Source organism: Gastrolobium bilobum, unplaced genomic scaffold, assembly GCF_033153095.1.
Source record: "Gastrolobium bilobum isolate Gb01-03AN ecotype WA unplaced genomic scaffold, APGP_CSIRO_Gbil_v1 utg22478, whole genome shotgun sequence".
In the NCBI taxonomy this organism is placed as follows: Eukaryota; Viridiplantae; Streptophyta; class Magnoliopsida; order Fabales; family Fabaceae; genus Gastrolobium; species Gastrolobium bilobum.
Genome location: NW_026897084.1, coordinates 170,265 through 189,282, shown reverse-complemented (window position 1 = coordinate 189,282; position 19,018 = coordinate 170,265). Strand labels below are relative to the sequence as shown.

General features: G+C 31.0%; 1 protein-coding gene across 2 annotated transcripts; it reads left to right on the top strand.

The window, feature by feature from the left end:
• The first annotated feature begins 14,731 nt into the window (after positions 1-14,731).
• On the top strand, positions 14,732-17,527 carry LOC133304015 (two-component response regulator ORR9-like). Of its 2 annotated transcripts, none has more exons than XM_061503988.1 (5): positions 14,732-14,899; positions 15,030-15,151; positions 16,223-16,300; positions 16,692-16,765; positions 17,036-17,527. In XM_061503988.1, exons 1-5 carry the CDS (start codon positions 14,734-14,736, stop codon positions 17,301-17,303), a joined length of 708 nt encoding a protein of 235 aa, XP_061359972.1. In that variant the 5' UTR covers positions 14,732-14,733; the 3' UTR covers positions 17,304-17,527. The 2 variants fall into 2 exon arrangements, with proteins under 2 accessions (XP_061359972.1, XP_061359973.1); XM_061503989.1 differs by having other exon boundaries at positions 16,698-16,765; positions 17,036-17,525.
• The last annotated feature ends 1,491 nt before the right edge of the window (positions 17,528-19,018 follow it).

Genomic DNA, 19,018 nt, shown 5'->3' with positions numbered 1-19,018 from the left:
TAATAATATTCGTTTTTATTCAATTTATGAGTTATTAAAAATACATTCTAAACATAAAAAATTATAAAAATAAGAAATTGACCTTATTGGAAAATTAAAATGTAATTAATATAAATGCCTCAATTACATAATTCAAGCATAATTGAATTGGTTTCCTGTAATAAAAAATATAAGGGATCATTTAAGATCAATTTAAAAAATTTCAGAGTATAAACAAATACTGCAAAAAATTAACACTGATTAATATTGTATATATTGAAAAAGGAAAAAACAAAAAATATAAAAAAATCTATCACATTCTACGATGGGATTTGTTATAGACCTGACAAAGGCCTACATTCTAGAAGGCCTGAAAAGGGCTAACGACTAAGAGAAAATTAAGGAAAGATTTCTTAATTATACTCAATGATGCACGGACACTGACACGTGACACGAGACACGACACGCCGGCACGTTAATTTTAAAAAAAAAACATATTTCGACACGTTGAGACACATTTTGATATTAAATAATATTTTTAATATATAATATAATTTATATTTAATAGATATAATAGTCCATAATAAGTCATATAACCAATCAAATATTCAAATTTCGTAACATAAATATAAACAAAAATAATTTTTCGTACCTTGTTAATTTTTCATGTCAAATTTCGTAACAGAAAAAAATTGATATATAAATGATTTTTTTATTTTTAGTTAATAAAATAAAATAAGACTAAAAAAAAATGTGTCAGAGCGTGTCCGAAAAAGTTGACTGCGTGTCGGAAAAATGTGCCGGAGCGTGTCGAAGAGTTGAGCATGTGTCCCAAAATATTGACCACGTGTCAGAGCGTGTCCGTGTCGAACACGTGTCCGACACGCACAATTCCAAAAAAATGACGAGTCCGTGTTTTATAGATTATACTAATCCTACTACAGTAACAATTAGGGGTGTGAATAGGCTAGGCTAGGCTAGGCTTTGGCTTAAATAGGCTAGGCCTGTGTAAAAAACATTAGATCTAGCCTGGCCTATTAGCCTGTGTAGGCTCCAAATTACAAGTATGGTCTTACCTATATTTAAATAATAAAAGCCTTGACCTAAGCTCGTTAGCCTGTTTAAGCTTGTTAGACATTCAATAATTAAAAGAATAACTAAAATAATATTACTTTATTATTTAAATTATTAAAATAGTAATTGTATTTATTTTCTTTAAAATAAGTAATATGATATAGGTCGCTGTAGGCTTATAGGCCCGATATGTACAAAAAAAGCCTATGACTTATTTTCTAAATAGGTTTTTTTAAAAGCCTAGGTCTGTTCTATTTTACTATTTATAATAGGCCAAGTCTGGCTTAATATAGGCTAGGTCGTAGGCTCCTGTAGGCTGATCTATATAGCCCATTTACAACCTTAGCAACAATGAATAATGAACTGGACCCCAACACTCCTAAAAGGCCTAGAATTTCACTACTGTCAAGTAACTCATCTATAAATAAATGGTTAAGCCAATAAGGTACATAATTTCTAAACTCTTACTTAGCTGTCATTGTGCACATACCCCACTATTTGACTATGTCGTCAGTGTTATTGTGCACAGTGATCTGCAACCTTCAAAGGTATCTCCTTCATAGATACATGAGAGATGTCACATAGATCCTACAGAACATTATCAATCTATGACTGAACATATATGTCACAAAGACAAAACATTGGCGCCGTCTTTGGGGAATCGATAATAAAGGCTCACTTAGGTCAAAAGCCTTATGGGTTAGGGTTAGCCCGCAAGCCATCAAAAATTATAATTTCATAATTTTTTTGTATCATATTCAATTTATTAAAAAATATTTTAACAAAAAAATATTTTGACAAAAAAATATTTAACACTTTCTTAACATATTTTATACAAATTATAAATTTCTTATAATTTAAATTTTTTAATAAAATAATATTTGTACACAATATACAAGTGAAAGTGTAAACAACTTTTTAATATAAGTGAAAATTTAGTTACTACCTTTACTAAATTCATTATTAAAGGATGTCATCAAATAAAGATTTTCTCGCAAGTAGTCCTAACAGAAAACAACAACTCTAATTGAAAACTAAAAGTAACGATGAAAAAATAATCTTAATCCCAGTATTGAATAACTGCTCTTAGTATGCTATATATTTGGGGGGAAACATTTATCATTTTAAAGGATATAACTTTGTGTCATTTTAGATCCTAACCGTTGATTTCCGTCAATCAACAGTTATAATTTACCAAATCTAATTCTATAATAAATTAGTAATTTGCAATAAGTTATAACCGTTGATTGACGAAAATCAATGTTTAGGATCTAAAATGACACAAAGTTATATCCTTTAAAAGGACAAACATTTTTCCCATATATTTGAAAGGAAAACTATTGATTTTCTTTAACTACGCCAGATACAAAATGCTTTTTAGTTATTATTATCCACAAAATTACTAAGGTACATTGTATACATTATGTTTCAATACAAACTTAGATATATTACATGCTTATGAAAAATTAATTTTATTGATACGCAAATGAAATTCTCTATTGAAACATATCTTATGCACTTACAATTGGCTCATTACACATAGTTCAACCATTGATTCAAGAAGCTCAGAGTCAACCAGAATTGTGGCCCAATAAGTATGACCTAATTGTTGAAAGAAGAAGTGATTTGAAATATAACAAATTACGATCAAATTCATGTCTCAATAAAGCAGCATATATGATTGCGATTTGTTTGGCAAGAAAAGGAAAGCAACACTTTTGGCGTGATTTGAGATCTAAGATTCAGGATATGTTTTAAATGATTTAATTGTAATTATGTATTTATTTTTAAAAGTTAATTATAGCATATTTATTTTAGAAAATTTTCTTATTTTGAAGATTTTAGATTTTTAAATTTTAGATTAATTTGTAATTAGTCTATAAAAGGGTGCTTATTACCCTTATTCTAGGAGTTGAATATTGTTATTTTGATAATTATAATTGAGAACCAAAGGGTTACTCATTTGTGAAATTCTAACTTTCTGTTTAGCCACATTTTCTATGCACTTTCGACATCAATATCTCTACTGAAAAATTCATTTTTGTTGTAAACTATTATGAATGACCTTTCGCGTGGTTCATAACATGTGACTCTTTATTTTTCATGACCTTTGATGTATTTTATAACCATCAAACTAATAGTGTGTTGAATTGTAGAATACATCCAAGGGGAGTGTTGTAAAATTATTGATGACCTTTCACATGGATTATAGATGATCTTTTACATGGATTATAGATGATCTTTTATGGATCATAACATGTTACTCTTTATTTTTTATTACCTTTGATGTATTCTATAACCATCATCACACTAATAGTGTGTTGAATTGTAGAATACATACAAGGGGAAGTGTTGTAAAATATGGATGTCCTTTTACATGGTTCATAACATATGACTCTCTTTTTTTCATGACCTTTGATGTATTCCACAACCATCACACTAATGGTACGTTGAATTATAATTATTCCCCTAATTATCTTTACAGTCTTATATAAGGACATACCTTAGATGGAAAAAGTGATAATGGGTGAATTCAGAATATAATAATATTTTCTTATCTTCAAGAGCTTATACATGTTCTTTTCTTATTCTTCCTTTGATTTTTTTTCTACACTTCATTTTTCTTTCTTTTATATTCCACTTTCTCTTATATTCTCCATTAAAGTCATAATAATTTTTACTTATATTATGTTTACAATTTATTTTATATTAATAAATATTTAAATTTATATAATATTCAATTTTTTAAATAATAAAATTTTTGATGAAACAAAAAGTTTGGCCCGCGGGCCAGACGTAACCCAGCTCGTTGAATTATAGGGCTTTGCGAGCTGGCCCTCAGGCTTCAACCCATTTTGATACCTCTAAACAAAAGGGATCAAATCAAGTAAAAGCTAAGTTTTTTTAATGTTTTATATTAATATTTTGGAAAATGGTCTATCTTTTTAATATTATATTAATATTTGAGTAAATAATCCATTTTCAATAAATAATGGCTGACTTTCAAATTCTTGAACTTCATTAAAAATAATGATGAAGACGACTGGCTGAAAGCAAGAGACATTACAAAAGATACCCAACACTAATTCATTCTCTGAAAAAGAAAAAAAGAAGAAGAGAGAAGGCAAAAACTCTAGCTGTGTATCACACGCTAGTGCTCCTCGCCAATGAATACAAACAAGAGAACTCTTCCGTCGCCATCGACAATGACGTCGATAAAGGTTTCAAGGAGGACAAGGCCGCACTTGCCAGTTCCTGCACCATCACTGGGACCAGTGGCGATGCCATTGTCCTTGTCACCAACGACTTCGACTTCGACTCCTATTCCGATGCCAACAATCTCAAATGTCTCGAAAGAGTATAGAACCTCTACCAGCCTTTGTGTTCTTTTCCCCCTATGAACACATCATCCATCAATGATGATGACGACGAGGATGATTTTGTGACAGTTCGATCGAAAATTGGTGAAATTTGTTGATTGGGAACCATACAATGAAGCACTGCCTTTTTGTTTTTGTTGAGAGTTTAATATTTATTTAAGGAGTTTGGTTGTGTTGCCAAGCTTAGGACTATTGGTGAAAAAGAGAAACTTTTTGTCATAGATAATGAGAACTATATTATAGATTTGTATTTTAAGAAGAATACTGGTGATTTGAAAGCTGCAAGCGAGGCAATTCGGCAGCTTACGGGAGTTGTGAAACATGGAATGTTCCTGGACATGCCTACCAATGTTATTGTTCTATGCAAAAAGCAAGTGGGCCTACCTTTGGTATATACATCTTCACAATTTGCAAAAAGTAATCTATAGTAATGTTTGCAAAAGTAGCTCAACGTGCCTATTTGGTTTGACGGGAAGCTATGCACCAATGAGTACTATTATCTCAATGGCATTTGATATATTTTTAGTATAGTTATGCACTAAAGTCCTTGGCGTGAGGGTCCACAGGGAGATATCATACCTTATAAATGATACTATTATCATGGTTCTCAGGGGCTCACAAGTTGATTATGCTAAAAGTAATACCGTGCACCTTGCAAATATACAACATATTAGGTGCAAAAAGTTCACGTCTACTCTTATAGTGCCAATACCTTGGTTCATGGATAGAATGTGCTAAACTCTATAGCATCAGTGTGAATATGTTTCTTAAGCAACAATGACTTAAGGCAACTCTTTGATTAATTGAGTTGCCCGCCGAGTGCTCCGAAATTTCATTACCCATCTTAGTACTCCATTTAACTGATAACTTTTTCATTCTTTTGTGATGCAACATATATGGTGATTTAAAGCATGACATTCCCATCTCAGGCCCTCAACGGCCATCTTAGCCACAAGCAAGGTTGATTATAATCAGAATACTTCAGCTAGCTCGGAAGGATCGAAGTGGAGAAAGAAGTAACTTGGATATAAAACAAAGTGACTTGATAAAAAAGCCATTGCCTTTTCCTTCCGCCAATGTCAAAGCTACCCTCAAATGTGTGGAGGCAACTGGGTCTACTTCCTTATATGAGCTTGTGCCATATACAAGCTCCGAAGCATCTTAGCTGACATGATCAGTAACATGAAGGAATGTCTTTTATTATTCAATATTTAATTTCTTTTAAATTAAATATATACAGTGAAGCTACTGTGAAGAACGTTATGAAGGATATTGGCTCTGCTAGCAATCCTTGTTTCCTCTAGCGGGATCATCACAGACAACATTATTCCTATTGTGTCAATCATCAAGATGCATTTCCTTCGTTGATAACCCATTTTTTGACGGAATTAAAGATTTTGTCAGAAATTTTCGACGGAATTTATTTCTGTGGAAAAATTTCGATGGAATTTATATCCGTGGAAAGTTTTCGATGGAATTTATTTCCGCTGAAAATTTTCGACAGAAAATCAATGAAATTCCGTCGAAAATTGTTGTGGTGGTTTTCGACGGAAAATCATTGAATTTCCGTAGAAAACTGATGTAAAAATTTTCGACGCAAAAAATTCCGTCGAAAAATTTTAGAGATTTTTTTTTTAAAAAATTTCTTCAATAAAATTAATACCAATTTTTTGTACTACACCTGATAAAAAAAATATAATCAAAGTAAATAATATATGAAAATAAAATCTCCTTAATTAATACATTAAATGCATAAAAGTCAATATTATATATTAAGCTAAGTATTACAAAAGGCTTATACAACAATTAGGGAGCGGTGTACAATAAATATATATTGTACTCAAACCTAAGAGTGATAAGTTTTATAGACTTAGAATCAAAAGTATCTTCTTCATACACATAGATATTGATTTTAAATGGGTGAACTTGAAAGATTCCTCCCTGATCAAGGCTCTCATTGACTTGAACCATTGGTCCTTTTCTCTATCTCTGACCATTTTCTTCATCAGGAGCATCATCTTCCAATTAAGAATCGAGACAACAATTAAGAATATCAATCCCTTGATCATCCGGAAGAGAAGTTGCAATTTCGCACTGAATTTCTGCCTCAGAAAAGACACCACCTGATACAAAATGGAAAAATTAAAATCAGAAAGAGAGCAAAAATTTGCTAGATAATAAGAAATAAATGTTGTATATATTGTAGGATTCTAACATTGTCTATATATAACAAGAATAAGTAGCATTACCTAACACCATGAGTCCCATGAAATGTGCACAATCCAATTTGGGAGCAGATCTTCTTTGGCTGTGCCTACAGAACCAAATGAAAGAGGAAAAAAAATAAAACAAAAAATAAGATTATGAAAATAGCTTAACCGTTCTCGACAAACGCAGTGGGCATGCCTCTGAACTTTCTCACAAATTTCTCATCGTTTTCGGACAAACGCACCATTGTCGACACCTGAGCCTAAAATGACCCAAAATCAATTTTTCGATGAAAATCCACGAATTTGCTAAAAGCGATTGATGAGTTTGGTACCAGCAAGGTGCGTTCATCTTGAGAAAGCCAGGCATAAAAACAACAGAACCAATTTAACCCAATACCACACAGCGACTCCTCTCGCCGGAGAAGAAGGCTCCGCCGCTGCTGCTGGGAAGACTTAAACGGGAGAGTGGGAACTGGGAAGCTAAAAAATTAAGGGGGGGGGGGGGGGGGGTTTAATAAAAAATTAACAAAAAGATAAGCGGGAATATAATGGTTTATAATTTCTTTATGATATATTTTCTTATAATGGTTTTCGACGGAATTTATTTTTCGTCGAAAAATCCATAGATATAATTTTTTATGATTTATTTATTTATTATGAATTTCGATGGAATTAAGTTTCCGTCGAAAAATCCTTAAATATAATTTCTTTAATGATTTATTTATTTATAATACTTTTCGACGGAATTCATTTTTCGTCGAAAATCTTCGACGGAATATGAATTCCGTCGAAAAATCGATAAATATAATTTCTTTATGATTTATTTTTTTATAATGGTTTTCGACGAAATTCATTTTTCGTCGAAAATCTTCGACGAAATCTTAATTCCGTCGAAAAATCCATAAATATAATTTCTTTATGATATACTTTTTTATAATGGTTTTCGACAGAATCTGAATTCCGTTGAAAAATCCATAAATATAATTTCTTTAATGATTTATTTATTTAAAATGGTTTTCGACGGAATTCATTTTCTGTCAAAAATCTTTGACGGAATATGAATTCCGTCGAAAAATCCATAAATATAATTTCTTTATGATTTATTTTTTACAATGGTTTTCGACGGAATTCATTTTCCGTCGAAAAATCCATAAATATAATTTCTTTATGATTTATTTATTTATAATAGTTTTCGACGGAATTCATTTTTCGTCGAAAATCTTCGACGGAATCTGGATTCCGTCGAAAAATCCATAAATATAATTCTTTATGATTTATTTTTTATAATGGTTTCTGATGAAATTTATTTTTCGACGAAAATCTTCGACGGAATCTGAACTCCGTCGAAAAATCCATAAATATAATTTCTTTTATGATTTATTTATTTATAATGGTTTTCGACGGAATTTATTTTTCGTCGAAAATCTTCGACGGAATTTGAATTCCGTCGAAAAATCCATAAATATAATTTCTTTATGATTTTTTTTTAATAAAAAATTTCGACGGAATTCATTTTCTGTCGAACATCTTCGTCGAAATCTGATTTCCGTCGAAAAATCTTCGACAAAAATAATTTCCGTCGAAAACTTCAACGGAATACGTTTTCCGTTGAAATTTCCGTCGAAGACTTGGACAGAATATTTTCCGTCGAAAAATTGGACTTTTCTAGTTGTGATATTAATAGGATTTTATATTTAATTAGAATTTCTATAAACTTTTTATTATTTTTTGAGTTTTAAATATCTTTAAATACTTAATGTTATTCACACAATTTTGTATGATTATAATATTGAGATTTCTGTTTCATCATAGGGTATTTGAAATCTTATTTAGATGAGTTTTCCGCATTAAATAAATACTCTAGGTTTATCAGTTAAAAGAATACTATGTCCAAATTAAATGAGTAATCTATTAGTCTAATATAACAAATTGACATCATAGATTAAAGTATTTCTCCAATAGAAGGTGTTTTCGTAATTTTTTTTATCAAATTAATTTTACTAAAACATCATTTATTAATTTCCTTAAAATTATGAAAATATAAGATAACTTATTTCCAGTGACTAAAAAATACTTTATCCTTCTTTTATAGCTCTTTATATCAATTGGTGATATGAATATTATTTAATCAGAGTTTATATCTAGGATTTTATATTTGGTTATGATTTTATATTTAGTAAAGATTTTATTATTTTTGAGTTATAAACAACTCTTAAATGTCTCATCTTATTCACACATTTTTACATGATTACAGTGTTTAGATATCTTAATATTTAATAGAATATAGTTGTTCACCTTTTCTTTTAATGAAGCTCTTCTTCCGCAGCACCTTTTACTCTATCGATCAGCAATTATAAAATTGAGCAATAACTCTCAATGGAGACTACTACGATTCAATTTAGCATTTTTCTCATTTTGGTTGATTATGTCGAAGTTTTATAATTCGAATTAGGAGAATCGCCAAGTACTAATAATTTAATTTTAATTTCTTAATAAATGTTTAAATGCTTTTTTTTTCTATATAGGATACAAAAATTCTTCTAAATATAACTAGTAGATACTGAAATATTTTTTTCCTTTTGGTACAAATAGATACTGAAATATTTAACAGCACATGTTTGTTATCACACTAAAATAAATAAATGCCGAAAAATAATGTCCATAGTAATCAAATTCATTATATGATATAATCAACTACGCACGAGCATGTACACTTCTAAAAAAGTCCATTTTTTTAAGGAAAAATTCACTTGAAAATGGTACAAATTCCGTGGAAAATGAAGTTTTTGACGGAATTCAGGCCGTCAAATTTCTCTTCGTTGATAACCCATTTTTCGACGCAACTAGAGATTCTGTCGAAAAGTTCTTAAATATAATTTTTTTTATGATTTACTTTTTTATTACGTTTTCGACGAAATTCATTTTCCGTAAAAAATTCTCGACGGAATCTAATTTTGTCAAAATGTTCGTAAATGTAATTCCTTATTTTATTTATTTATTATAAGATTTTCGACGAAATTCATCTTCGGTTGAACTTTTTTTACGGAAAACGAATTTCGTCGAAAAGTTCATAAATATATTTCTTTTATGATTTATTCTTTTATAACGCTCTCAACGAAATTCGTTTTTCGTCAAATTTTTTTGGCAGAATCTGATTTTCGTCGAAAAGTTCATATATATAATTTCTTTTTTCATTTATTTTTTTATAAGGATTTTCGACTTAATTCATTGTTCATCGAATATTTTCAACGAATCTGATTTTCGTCGAGAAGTTCATAAATATTATTTCTTTTAGCATTTATCTTTTATAAAGTTTTGGACGGAATTTTTTTTCCGTCTAACGAAATTTGATTTCCGTTGAAAGATTCACAAATATAATTTCTTTTAACATATATTTTTTAAAAAGTTTTCAATCGAATCCATTTTTTGTGAGTAATTTTTTACGGAATCCATTTTTCGTCAAAAAATTTTGACGAAATATAATTTTCATCAAAAACTTCGTCGGAATGTGTTTTCGTCGAAATTGTCGTGATTTATTTTGACAAAATATTTTCCGTAAAAATTGAGACTTTTCTAGTAGTTCATCAATATGATATTAGTGGTACCAACATATAGGTGTCTTTTAAGTTAACAAAACATGAAGAAAAAAAAAAGGTTGGTTTGAATCGACCTGAAGAATGGACTATTGAACAACGTCTAAAATCAAACTAGATCTCTTATTACAATAAATAAATAAATATTAAGATACTCAAATGTTGGTTACATTTAGTATATTAGTATTTTGCTACTTGGTTTAGTTCGAGTGATGAAAATTGATAGAATTTTGTGTTACGGAGTAGAAGTTTGAGTTGAAAAGTTGCATCTTTTCACTACCGAATAGGTGTGATTCAAATCGTGAATTTTACTTTTTATAAATATGAAGGGAATAAATTTTTTTGAGATTTTGATTTTCTCACTCGTTTTGTATATATTCATATACATTTGTATCCTCTTACTCCACCGCAATTCTTTAAGCATTCGATTGTGTTAGAGGAGGCTCTTGATCTTAAGTACAATCGTTCTTGAGCGAGCTCTGTTTTATCCTAAGAGACGGTTGTCCAATGTCCTTGGGACCGATAGAAGGGACAAATCATTTTAAGGAAACAACTTCGGTTGGGCTCTGAATCTTTTGCATTGGTTATTCAATCATAGTACTATGAGTTTGTTCTATATTTATATTATGGATGAATTGATATTTCGATTTATTGATTGATCCTTGAACACAAATTACACAGAAGATTCAATATTGATTATTTGGAAAAGTTCAAAAATTCTCTTATGATTTTGCTTTGAATCACTTACACCCCTATATATATATAATCAATTACCCCCTTTGATTTCTTCCATCGAAACTTATCCTTAACATTGTTATAAACTTTAACTAATCTGTTTATTTTACCTTTCTTAGAAGAAGAGAATAAACTGATGACAAAAAAACGAAAATATAAGACAAAATGTTGAAAATTTACTACACTTATAGAAAGGACTAAAAGAAAAAAAAATCAAATATGTTTAAATCAAAAAGAAGAAAATAAATTAAGTGCAATAAAAATAGAAGAAAAAATAAGACCAAATATGTTAAAAACTTACAACAGTGACAGAAAAGCATAAAAATAAAAAAATAAAGAAATAAAAATAGTCTAAATAAAAAAAGAAAATAAACTGTAGACAAAAAAGAAATAGAAGAAAAAATAAAACAAAAAAGAAATAGAAGAAAAAGAAATCACTTTTATAAGTTTTTAACATATTTGATTTTATTTTTCTTGTATTTTTTATTTTTTATTCTCATTGTTTTGATTTAGATATATTTGAGCTTTTTTTCTTTTATTTTTATTTTTTTTACACTTTTAGTCTTTTCTATCAACGTTAAAAGAAATGAAAGAAAAAATAAGACAAAAAAGAAATAAAAGAAAAAGAACTCAGTGTTGTAAATTTTTAACATATTTGGTCTTATTTTTTCTTCTATTTCTTTTTTCGTATTCAGTCTATTTTCTTTTTCTTTTTTTAATATAGACTATTTTCATATTTTTTTACTTTAGTCTTTTGTGATACTGTTATAAGTTTTCAGTATATTTGATTTGATTTTTTCTTTTTCTTTTTGTTCTCAGTTTATTTTCTTCTTTTTGATTTAAAAATATTTAATATTTATTTTCAATTTTTTTAGTCTTTTCTATAAGTGTTGTAAGTTTTTAACTTTTTTGTCTTATTTTTTTTTATCATCAATTTATTCTCTTCTTCTAATAAGGATAAAATAGACAGATTATTTAAAAATTTTAACGATGTTATGAATGAGTTTAAATGGAAGAAACTGTAGAGGGATAACTGATTAAAAAAAATATAAAGGTATAAATGATTCAAAGTAAAACTATAAGAAGATTTTTGAACTTTTCTCTTAATTCTTAATTACATTTTCTATAATAAAAATAACATAAAGACTTTGAGTTGAGTCACGGGTGACTAGTTTATATATTATTGAAGTCATAAAATAGCTTTATATTCATTTATAGATGCAGGAAATATGTGCATCATAAATTGCGTCTAGATGTTTCTTTCTTTTTAATTGATGAATTTAAAAAAAAAATTATGCTTTCTTATTTATTATTATCATTGTTTTTTTTGTTATTTAATTTATTATTTTGGAGGACGTGTGTATTGCCAAAAAAATTAAATTAATTACGAAGTAACGAACCGATTAAAATATTAAAAAAAAAAAAACACAGTCCTTTGTAAACACGCTAACTAGATTGTCTAAAACATATAAAGTAGAAACAATGACAAACAATAGGAAAAAGAAACCAAAAATTACCACAAAGAAGAAGAAAAAGAAGAGTTGGGGGGGGGGCGGTAAGAATGAGGAAACCAAGTAAATGATTGTAAATGACAGTGATATGATCTGACGGTTCATGTGCAACCACGTCAGAACTCTGTCCCCAATGTCAGACGATGATTAGGTCTACAATGAAAGAAACGAACACGTGGCAGACAACAATTGGGTCCCGCACTCAAGTGTGAAAAAAGGATTTTGAACAACCTGACTGAAAGGAAAACTTTCTGCTTTGGACACCCTCGATGGGAACAGATTCCATATATTGGCAGATCTATATAACAAGAGAGGAATGGGTTTGGGACCCCTCAAAAGATAATATTTCCTTGGACCCACTTAAGATTTCAAATATTTGCTCTGTGGGACCCCCTTTTTGGTCCCAATTCCCAGCCTTTATTTATTTCTTGTACCCTTTACTATTTCTTATGCAAACATTAAATGGTATTTTATTAATGTAATGTGCATTCTATGACATTCTTGTATGCATAGTAGTGGTCCCTCTATTATTTTTCATTTCTGTTTTTTTGAATAGATCTTTAATTATGAAAATTCTGATAATCTTGTTGGATTGCGTGATGTGACTTGTTTACCCAAAGTGAACAATATATTGAAGGTGAGTAGAGATTTATTCCTTGTTTTTACTCTTCCCAATTTGAATTGGAACTTGACTGCAAACAATTTTTTGGATCAGGTCTTGGACGATGTCAACATTGCGTCCAATTTAAGGTAAACACACATCTTTTTGTGATATTCGGTGGGATTTCATGAAGATTTTGTTATTGTTGTTTGCCTGATTTAGGATGTAAAGTCGCTAACAATATTAATTAGAATAGGATATCATACTAGTAAGCGAAAATTCACAAAAGAAAAGAAGATAAAATATCACAATAATAACATAGGCTGAAGCTATTAGGAATAGGAGTTCATAAAATCTTTATTATCTATATGTTAACTTGTTTATATGTATATATATCCAGAAAAATAATCTTCCACTTCATATTATTATGACAAATTCTCAATTTAATGTTTTTGTGTTGAAAGACAATATTGACCTGCAAACATTGACTACTTATTCAAGTTGATTTCAAACATCTACGATTTATTCAATGTTTGTGTCTGACCGAATGAGTTTGCCATATATAACTAGTTGATGGGTTTGAGCATGTAATATATATAACATCAATAATGTAATTTCTTCAATTTTTTTATAAGAAAAAGATAAATACAAAAAAATATTTCAGTTCCGAACTTCACAATAAAAAAGAGATCAGCGGCAAAAGTGATTAGGGTTGCATGAAAGGATGAGTGAAAATTCTTCATTTGTTAATTTGATAACTTTAAGAAAGAAAAAAAAAACTATGCGCTACAAATTGTCCTTTTTTTAATAACAAAATGATCCTATGAATAAGGGGTCACATCCTACATTCCTTAACAAAATATTAGGCTGAGGTGAGATTTTCTGCTAGTTGGGGCAAAGTCTCCTTAATTATCTCACTCCATGCATGCTATTTAGATTTAATGCATAGCACTGTGTATTTTACAATGGAAAATTAAACAAAAGTAGGTAGACAATCAAGAATATTAAAATAAGATGAAAGTGAAGAAAATAAACCCCACTCACTGTCACTGGAAAAATTAACATATGCAGTTGAGAAAATTAAGATGAAAGTAATAGCAGTTTAATTAGTTAGGAAAGAAGGTTGCTTTAATTTTCAAAGTCATGCAGATAATTAGAATAATCCAATCCAATCCACACACAAATTCAACTCCCTTTCCATCATCATGATGACCAAATGGGAACAAGGATCTTGGGGTTTTTCCTTAGCAATCAAATAAAATCCAATTGAAAGGGGAAGGAGAGAGAGAAGTTATGTGTGGTGGTTGTACCAACGCGATAGAGAGAATCTTGGTAGAAGATCTCACAATGAAGCACACACAAAAACAACAACAACACATCCTTGTCACTGTGCCACCACAGTTTTTTCTCTCATGCACCCACTAATAACCAAAAAACAAAAAAAAAAGTTACAAGATAATTACATTCCACCTCTCATTCCCATTCATCACGCTTCTCTCTCTCTCTCTCTCTCTCTCTCTGGTATCCGTGCGTGACACTGAATTACTGATATATATATTTTAACGAGTTATATATATATATATATATATATATATATATATATATATATATATATATATATATATATATATATATTGCAAGACAACAGATATGATCAACAAGAGTGTTCATCAGCTATTCAAACCTGATATGGAGATTGTGGATACCAGAAAACTACAGCTACAAAAGGAGCAGCATTTTCATGTGCTGGCAGTAGATGACAGTGTCATAGATAGGAAGCTTTTGGAGAGGCTCCTTACAGGTTCTTCATGCAAAGGTAGGTAGCTTATACCCTTTGTTCATTAATTTCTTCTCAATTCCCAGGATTTTGTGTCAACGTCCATTTCATTTATGATTTTCTGGTTATATATGTATATATGTGGGTGTGTGTTTGATTTGTTAAGCAGTTACCTGCGTGGATTCTGGAGACAAGGCTTTGAAATACCTTGGCCTGATTGATGACCTTGATAATACTTCCTCTATGTCTTTGGAGTCATCACCTTCTCCTCCTCAACCATTACAGCAAGAGGTATATAATTAATTAGTGTGTTAGATATGTACTACATTTGAGCCAAGCTATTAGTTGGAATTGTAGCTTATATATATTTATAGGGATTTTTATATCCAATGTCAAAGTTTTTGCTTCCGAAAGAAAATAAAGAAATTAAATTAAAGTTTACATTCTATGTGCTTGTTTTGTTTTCGTACATCAAAATTATTATCACAACAAAAACCTGTGCTTAATTTTCTTGTTACAAAGCGTTTTCAAAACAAGGCTAGACCGTCGGTTATTTATAAATGGCATGCATTTCATCATGGTACAGCATTATTTCTTTTATATAAGTTATTTTTTCCTTCTTAAATTATAGAATTCAATTACCAAAATGCCTTCTAAATCTTTACTTTTTTTTTAAAGTGATGTATGGACACGTACTGATAATTAAGGGTTACAAAAGATGGGATTTGGGAATATCTTTCTCCTAAAATTAATTACCTTCAACAAGATACATTATATAGTTTTGAATAATGAGGGGGTTTCTGGAGTTGTTGGTTAAACAACATGGAATTCTTGTGGAATCGCATACCGGACTTGTTAGGAAGGCAAATCTAATCAGAAAGATAAAGTGACTTTCTATAGAGCTCAACATCTCTCTTTCATCACTACTCTCTATTCATTTAGGTTGCGCATGCATATCATGTATCAAAATGCACTATGATATATGGATCTCAACATAAGAGAGCATAATTATAGTAGTTATGCATGATTCTGTATGCTAGTTAATTTCTTAAAGACCCAATAGCATTAATCAGCAAGCATTTGATCAGTTCGGAATTAAAAAAAAAAAAAAAAAAAAAGAGGAAACTTTTTCATCACACTGTACGTACTCCTAATTATTATTTTGATTCACATTGCCATGCCATAATCGTATCTACTCTTGTGTCTTCTATTTTCTTTAAATCTCTCTTTTGGAAAAAGGGTATGCAAAGGCTTTAGTATCCAACGTTCAATTTGAGATTTGCTAGTTATAGTGGGGGTGAAATAATTCAAATTAATACTTAATGGTAACATGTAATTGGTGTTGAATCTTTTGAATTGCAGGGAATCAAAGTGAATTTGATCATGACAGACTATTGCATGCCTGGGATGAGTGGCTATGATTTACTTAAACGAGTCAAGGTCAAAACACAACTCTTATTCCCCGACATCTTCCCGAAATTCCCTCTTTCTTTTTTAGCTTGAATAGCATATGCACATCCAAACTGAAAAAGATGCCAAACATTCCCTTCTCCTTTAATCAACAGCGGGACTTTTTAATCTTCTCATTCACTTGCAGAGTGCAAAAACTAGTTAGTTTTTACTTGATTGATTTTACTTTTATTCAGCATTATAACTTTCTTTCTTTTTTATACGGGTAGTTCTGCAATTTTCAGTAAAAAGAAAGAGAAAGAAAAAGGAAAAGATCCAGATTTGAGGCTCTAAGTTTGCTTTTGCTTTTATCTTTAATTTCTTTTTATTTATTTATTATTTTTTGTTTTTCCTTTCTTTCTTCTTTTGACATTGGTTACAGCTGCAGGGATCTTCTTGGAAAGATGTTCCAGTCGTGGTTATGTCATCAGAAAATGTACCTTCCAGAATCAGCATGTAAGTTTTTCTTTTCTTCATTTTGGAAAATGTTCAGTTTTTCTCTTTATTATTTACATATCCCAAAGACTTCTTCATGCATGAGAAAGACAAAGAATTATAATATTTTAATATTTACCTTAATCTGTTGCAAATTCATTTAAATAACATGGGAATTGGATAATTGAAATTTAAAAAAAATGTTACAAGAAAAAAAATTATATTATTACTTTTCCGTGATACGTGTAATTACATCAATAATTTAACAACTTCGTTTGATGATATCGATAGGTGCTTGGAAGGAGGGGCTGAGGAGTTTCTATTGAAGCCTCTTCAGTTATCGGATTTGGAGAAGCTTCAACCATACTTTCTGAAATCCCTTGATAATTCTCGTGAACAAGAATCTGCTAACAGTTCCATAGATTCCGACACTGACAATCTCATCATCAACAACAATAACAGTAACAATAACAATAGTATTATGAGCAAAAGGAAGGCCATGTCTCCTGAGCTTCCCGAGAGATCAAGAACCAAAATGAAAGGGTTGGCGGTGGTGTGAAAAAAGAACACTATAGAGAGTGGTTTATGCATATTATATAGTTTATGATTATATATATATGATCCTAATTATGGTTTTCTCCTCAACTCAAAGAGCTTAATGAATTCCCAGTGCTAATTATTTACCGTCAGCGTTTTCGCATGTTGGGTGCCATTGCCAAAAATGACATTTGTGAGGATGAAATACTCGTATATTACTTAGTAAGAATGCTAATTACTGTTCACATTTTTCTATACATATTTATACATAAATTGTCTATTTATTATAATTGTTGAGATATATTGATAGACAAGGCTATCTTCGACAGAATTACAGAAAAGAAAATATACTGAATATGATATTATCCACGGCAAATTCGAGAACGCCGGCAACTCCAGGGGTTTTAGCGAGAGAGAAAACAGAAGTTTGTTACAAGATTTTTGGATGAAAAAACCCCTTGTGGTCCCTTATGTATTATATGTAAAAACTGAATGTAAATTCCTAAAGAAAATACGATTGGGCTTGATTATCATATCTTCCACCCCTTTTATTTTAATAGACTAGGAAAATAGTTAATGGGCCACTAACTCAGCCCAATAACCCTTTTATCCTCCTTTTGTTACTTCAGCCACTTGTTGAGCCCAAATAATCCTTGAACCAGACAGGTGTCTTCCTCTCCCTTTTCTCCAACATGCGTGTTCCACGTTTGTCCTTACCTGTCTCCATCTGATCAACCTTGTTCTTCAGCTCTTGGTCTAAGTCAGCTAAGCCACCATCCTCCATATTTAGGGGAGTGATTGAAGGTGTTCTATCATTTCCCTTCGCCCTTGAAGAATCGATCTTGTCCTCAAGATCAAAACCTGGATAAGCCTGACAGAACTCAGTGGAAGAGACCCAAGTTGCATCTTCCAACGGCAGTCCTTCCCACTGTACCAAAAGTTGCAAACTTTCTTCTCTACCATGCTGTATGACACGGGTCCGGAGTATAGCCACCGGTTTAGTGAGCGGATGATTATCCCAACTCGTCGGGGGAAGCGGAGCTGAATGAAAGGACAGATTTTGCCAGTAGAGCTTAAGAAGCGACACATGAAACACCGGATGAATTCGCGATTCGGCCGGTAGATCCAGTCGGTAAGCTACTTAACCAATTCGCTCCGTTATGCTAAAAGGACCATAGTAACGGTGCCTTAGCTTTGAATAGGAGTGATTACGGACAGATCGTTGCCTGTACGGTTGTAGCTTTACAAGCACTAAGGTACCTACTTCAAATTGCACATCTCGTCTCTTTTTATCCGCTTTTAATTTCATTCGATGTCTGGTTCTATGCAGGGTTTCCTAGAGCTGTCGAATGATGGCATCTCGGCGGATCAGAAGTTCATCAACAGCCTCAATGGAGGAAGTTGTTCCTTCGTACGGTGGTATACTGGGAGGTGCTCTACCATATACGCTTTGAAAAGGGGAAACTCCTATAGCAGAGTGATAAGCAGAATTGTAGGAAAATTCTGCGCATGGCAGGTACTACGCCCATTGCTTAGGTGTTTCCATAGCATAGCACCTTAAATATTGTTCAAGACCTCTGTTTGTGACTTCTGTTTGACCGTCTGTTTCAGGATGATTAGCGGTGCTGTAGCACAGCTTGGTGCCGCTCAAACGTGCTAGTTCAGCCCAAAACTTGCTCACAAAGATACTGTCCCTATCAGTCACTATGGAACGAGGGATCCCATGCAAACGGAAGA

Coding starts and splice junctions, on each gene's coding strand:
- LOC133304015 (XM_061503988.1), top strand. CDS start 14,734: ATGATCAACAAGAGTGTTCATCAGCTATTCAAACCTGATATGGAGATT. Junction 14,900..15,029: donor TACAGGTTCTTCATGCAAAG/GTAGGTAGCTTA, acceptor TTTGTTAAGCAG/TTACCTGCGTGGATTCTGGA. Junction 16,766..17,035: donor GTACCTTCCAGAATCAGCAT/GTAAGTTTTTCT, acceptor TGATATCGATAG/GTGCTTGGAAGGAGGGGCTG.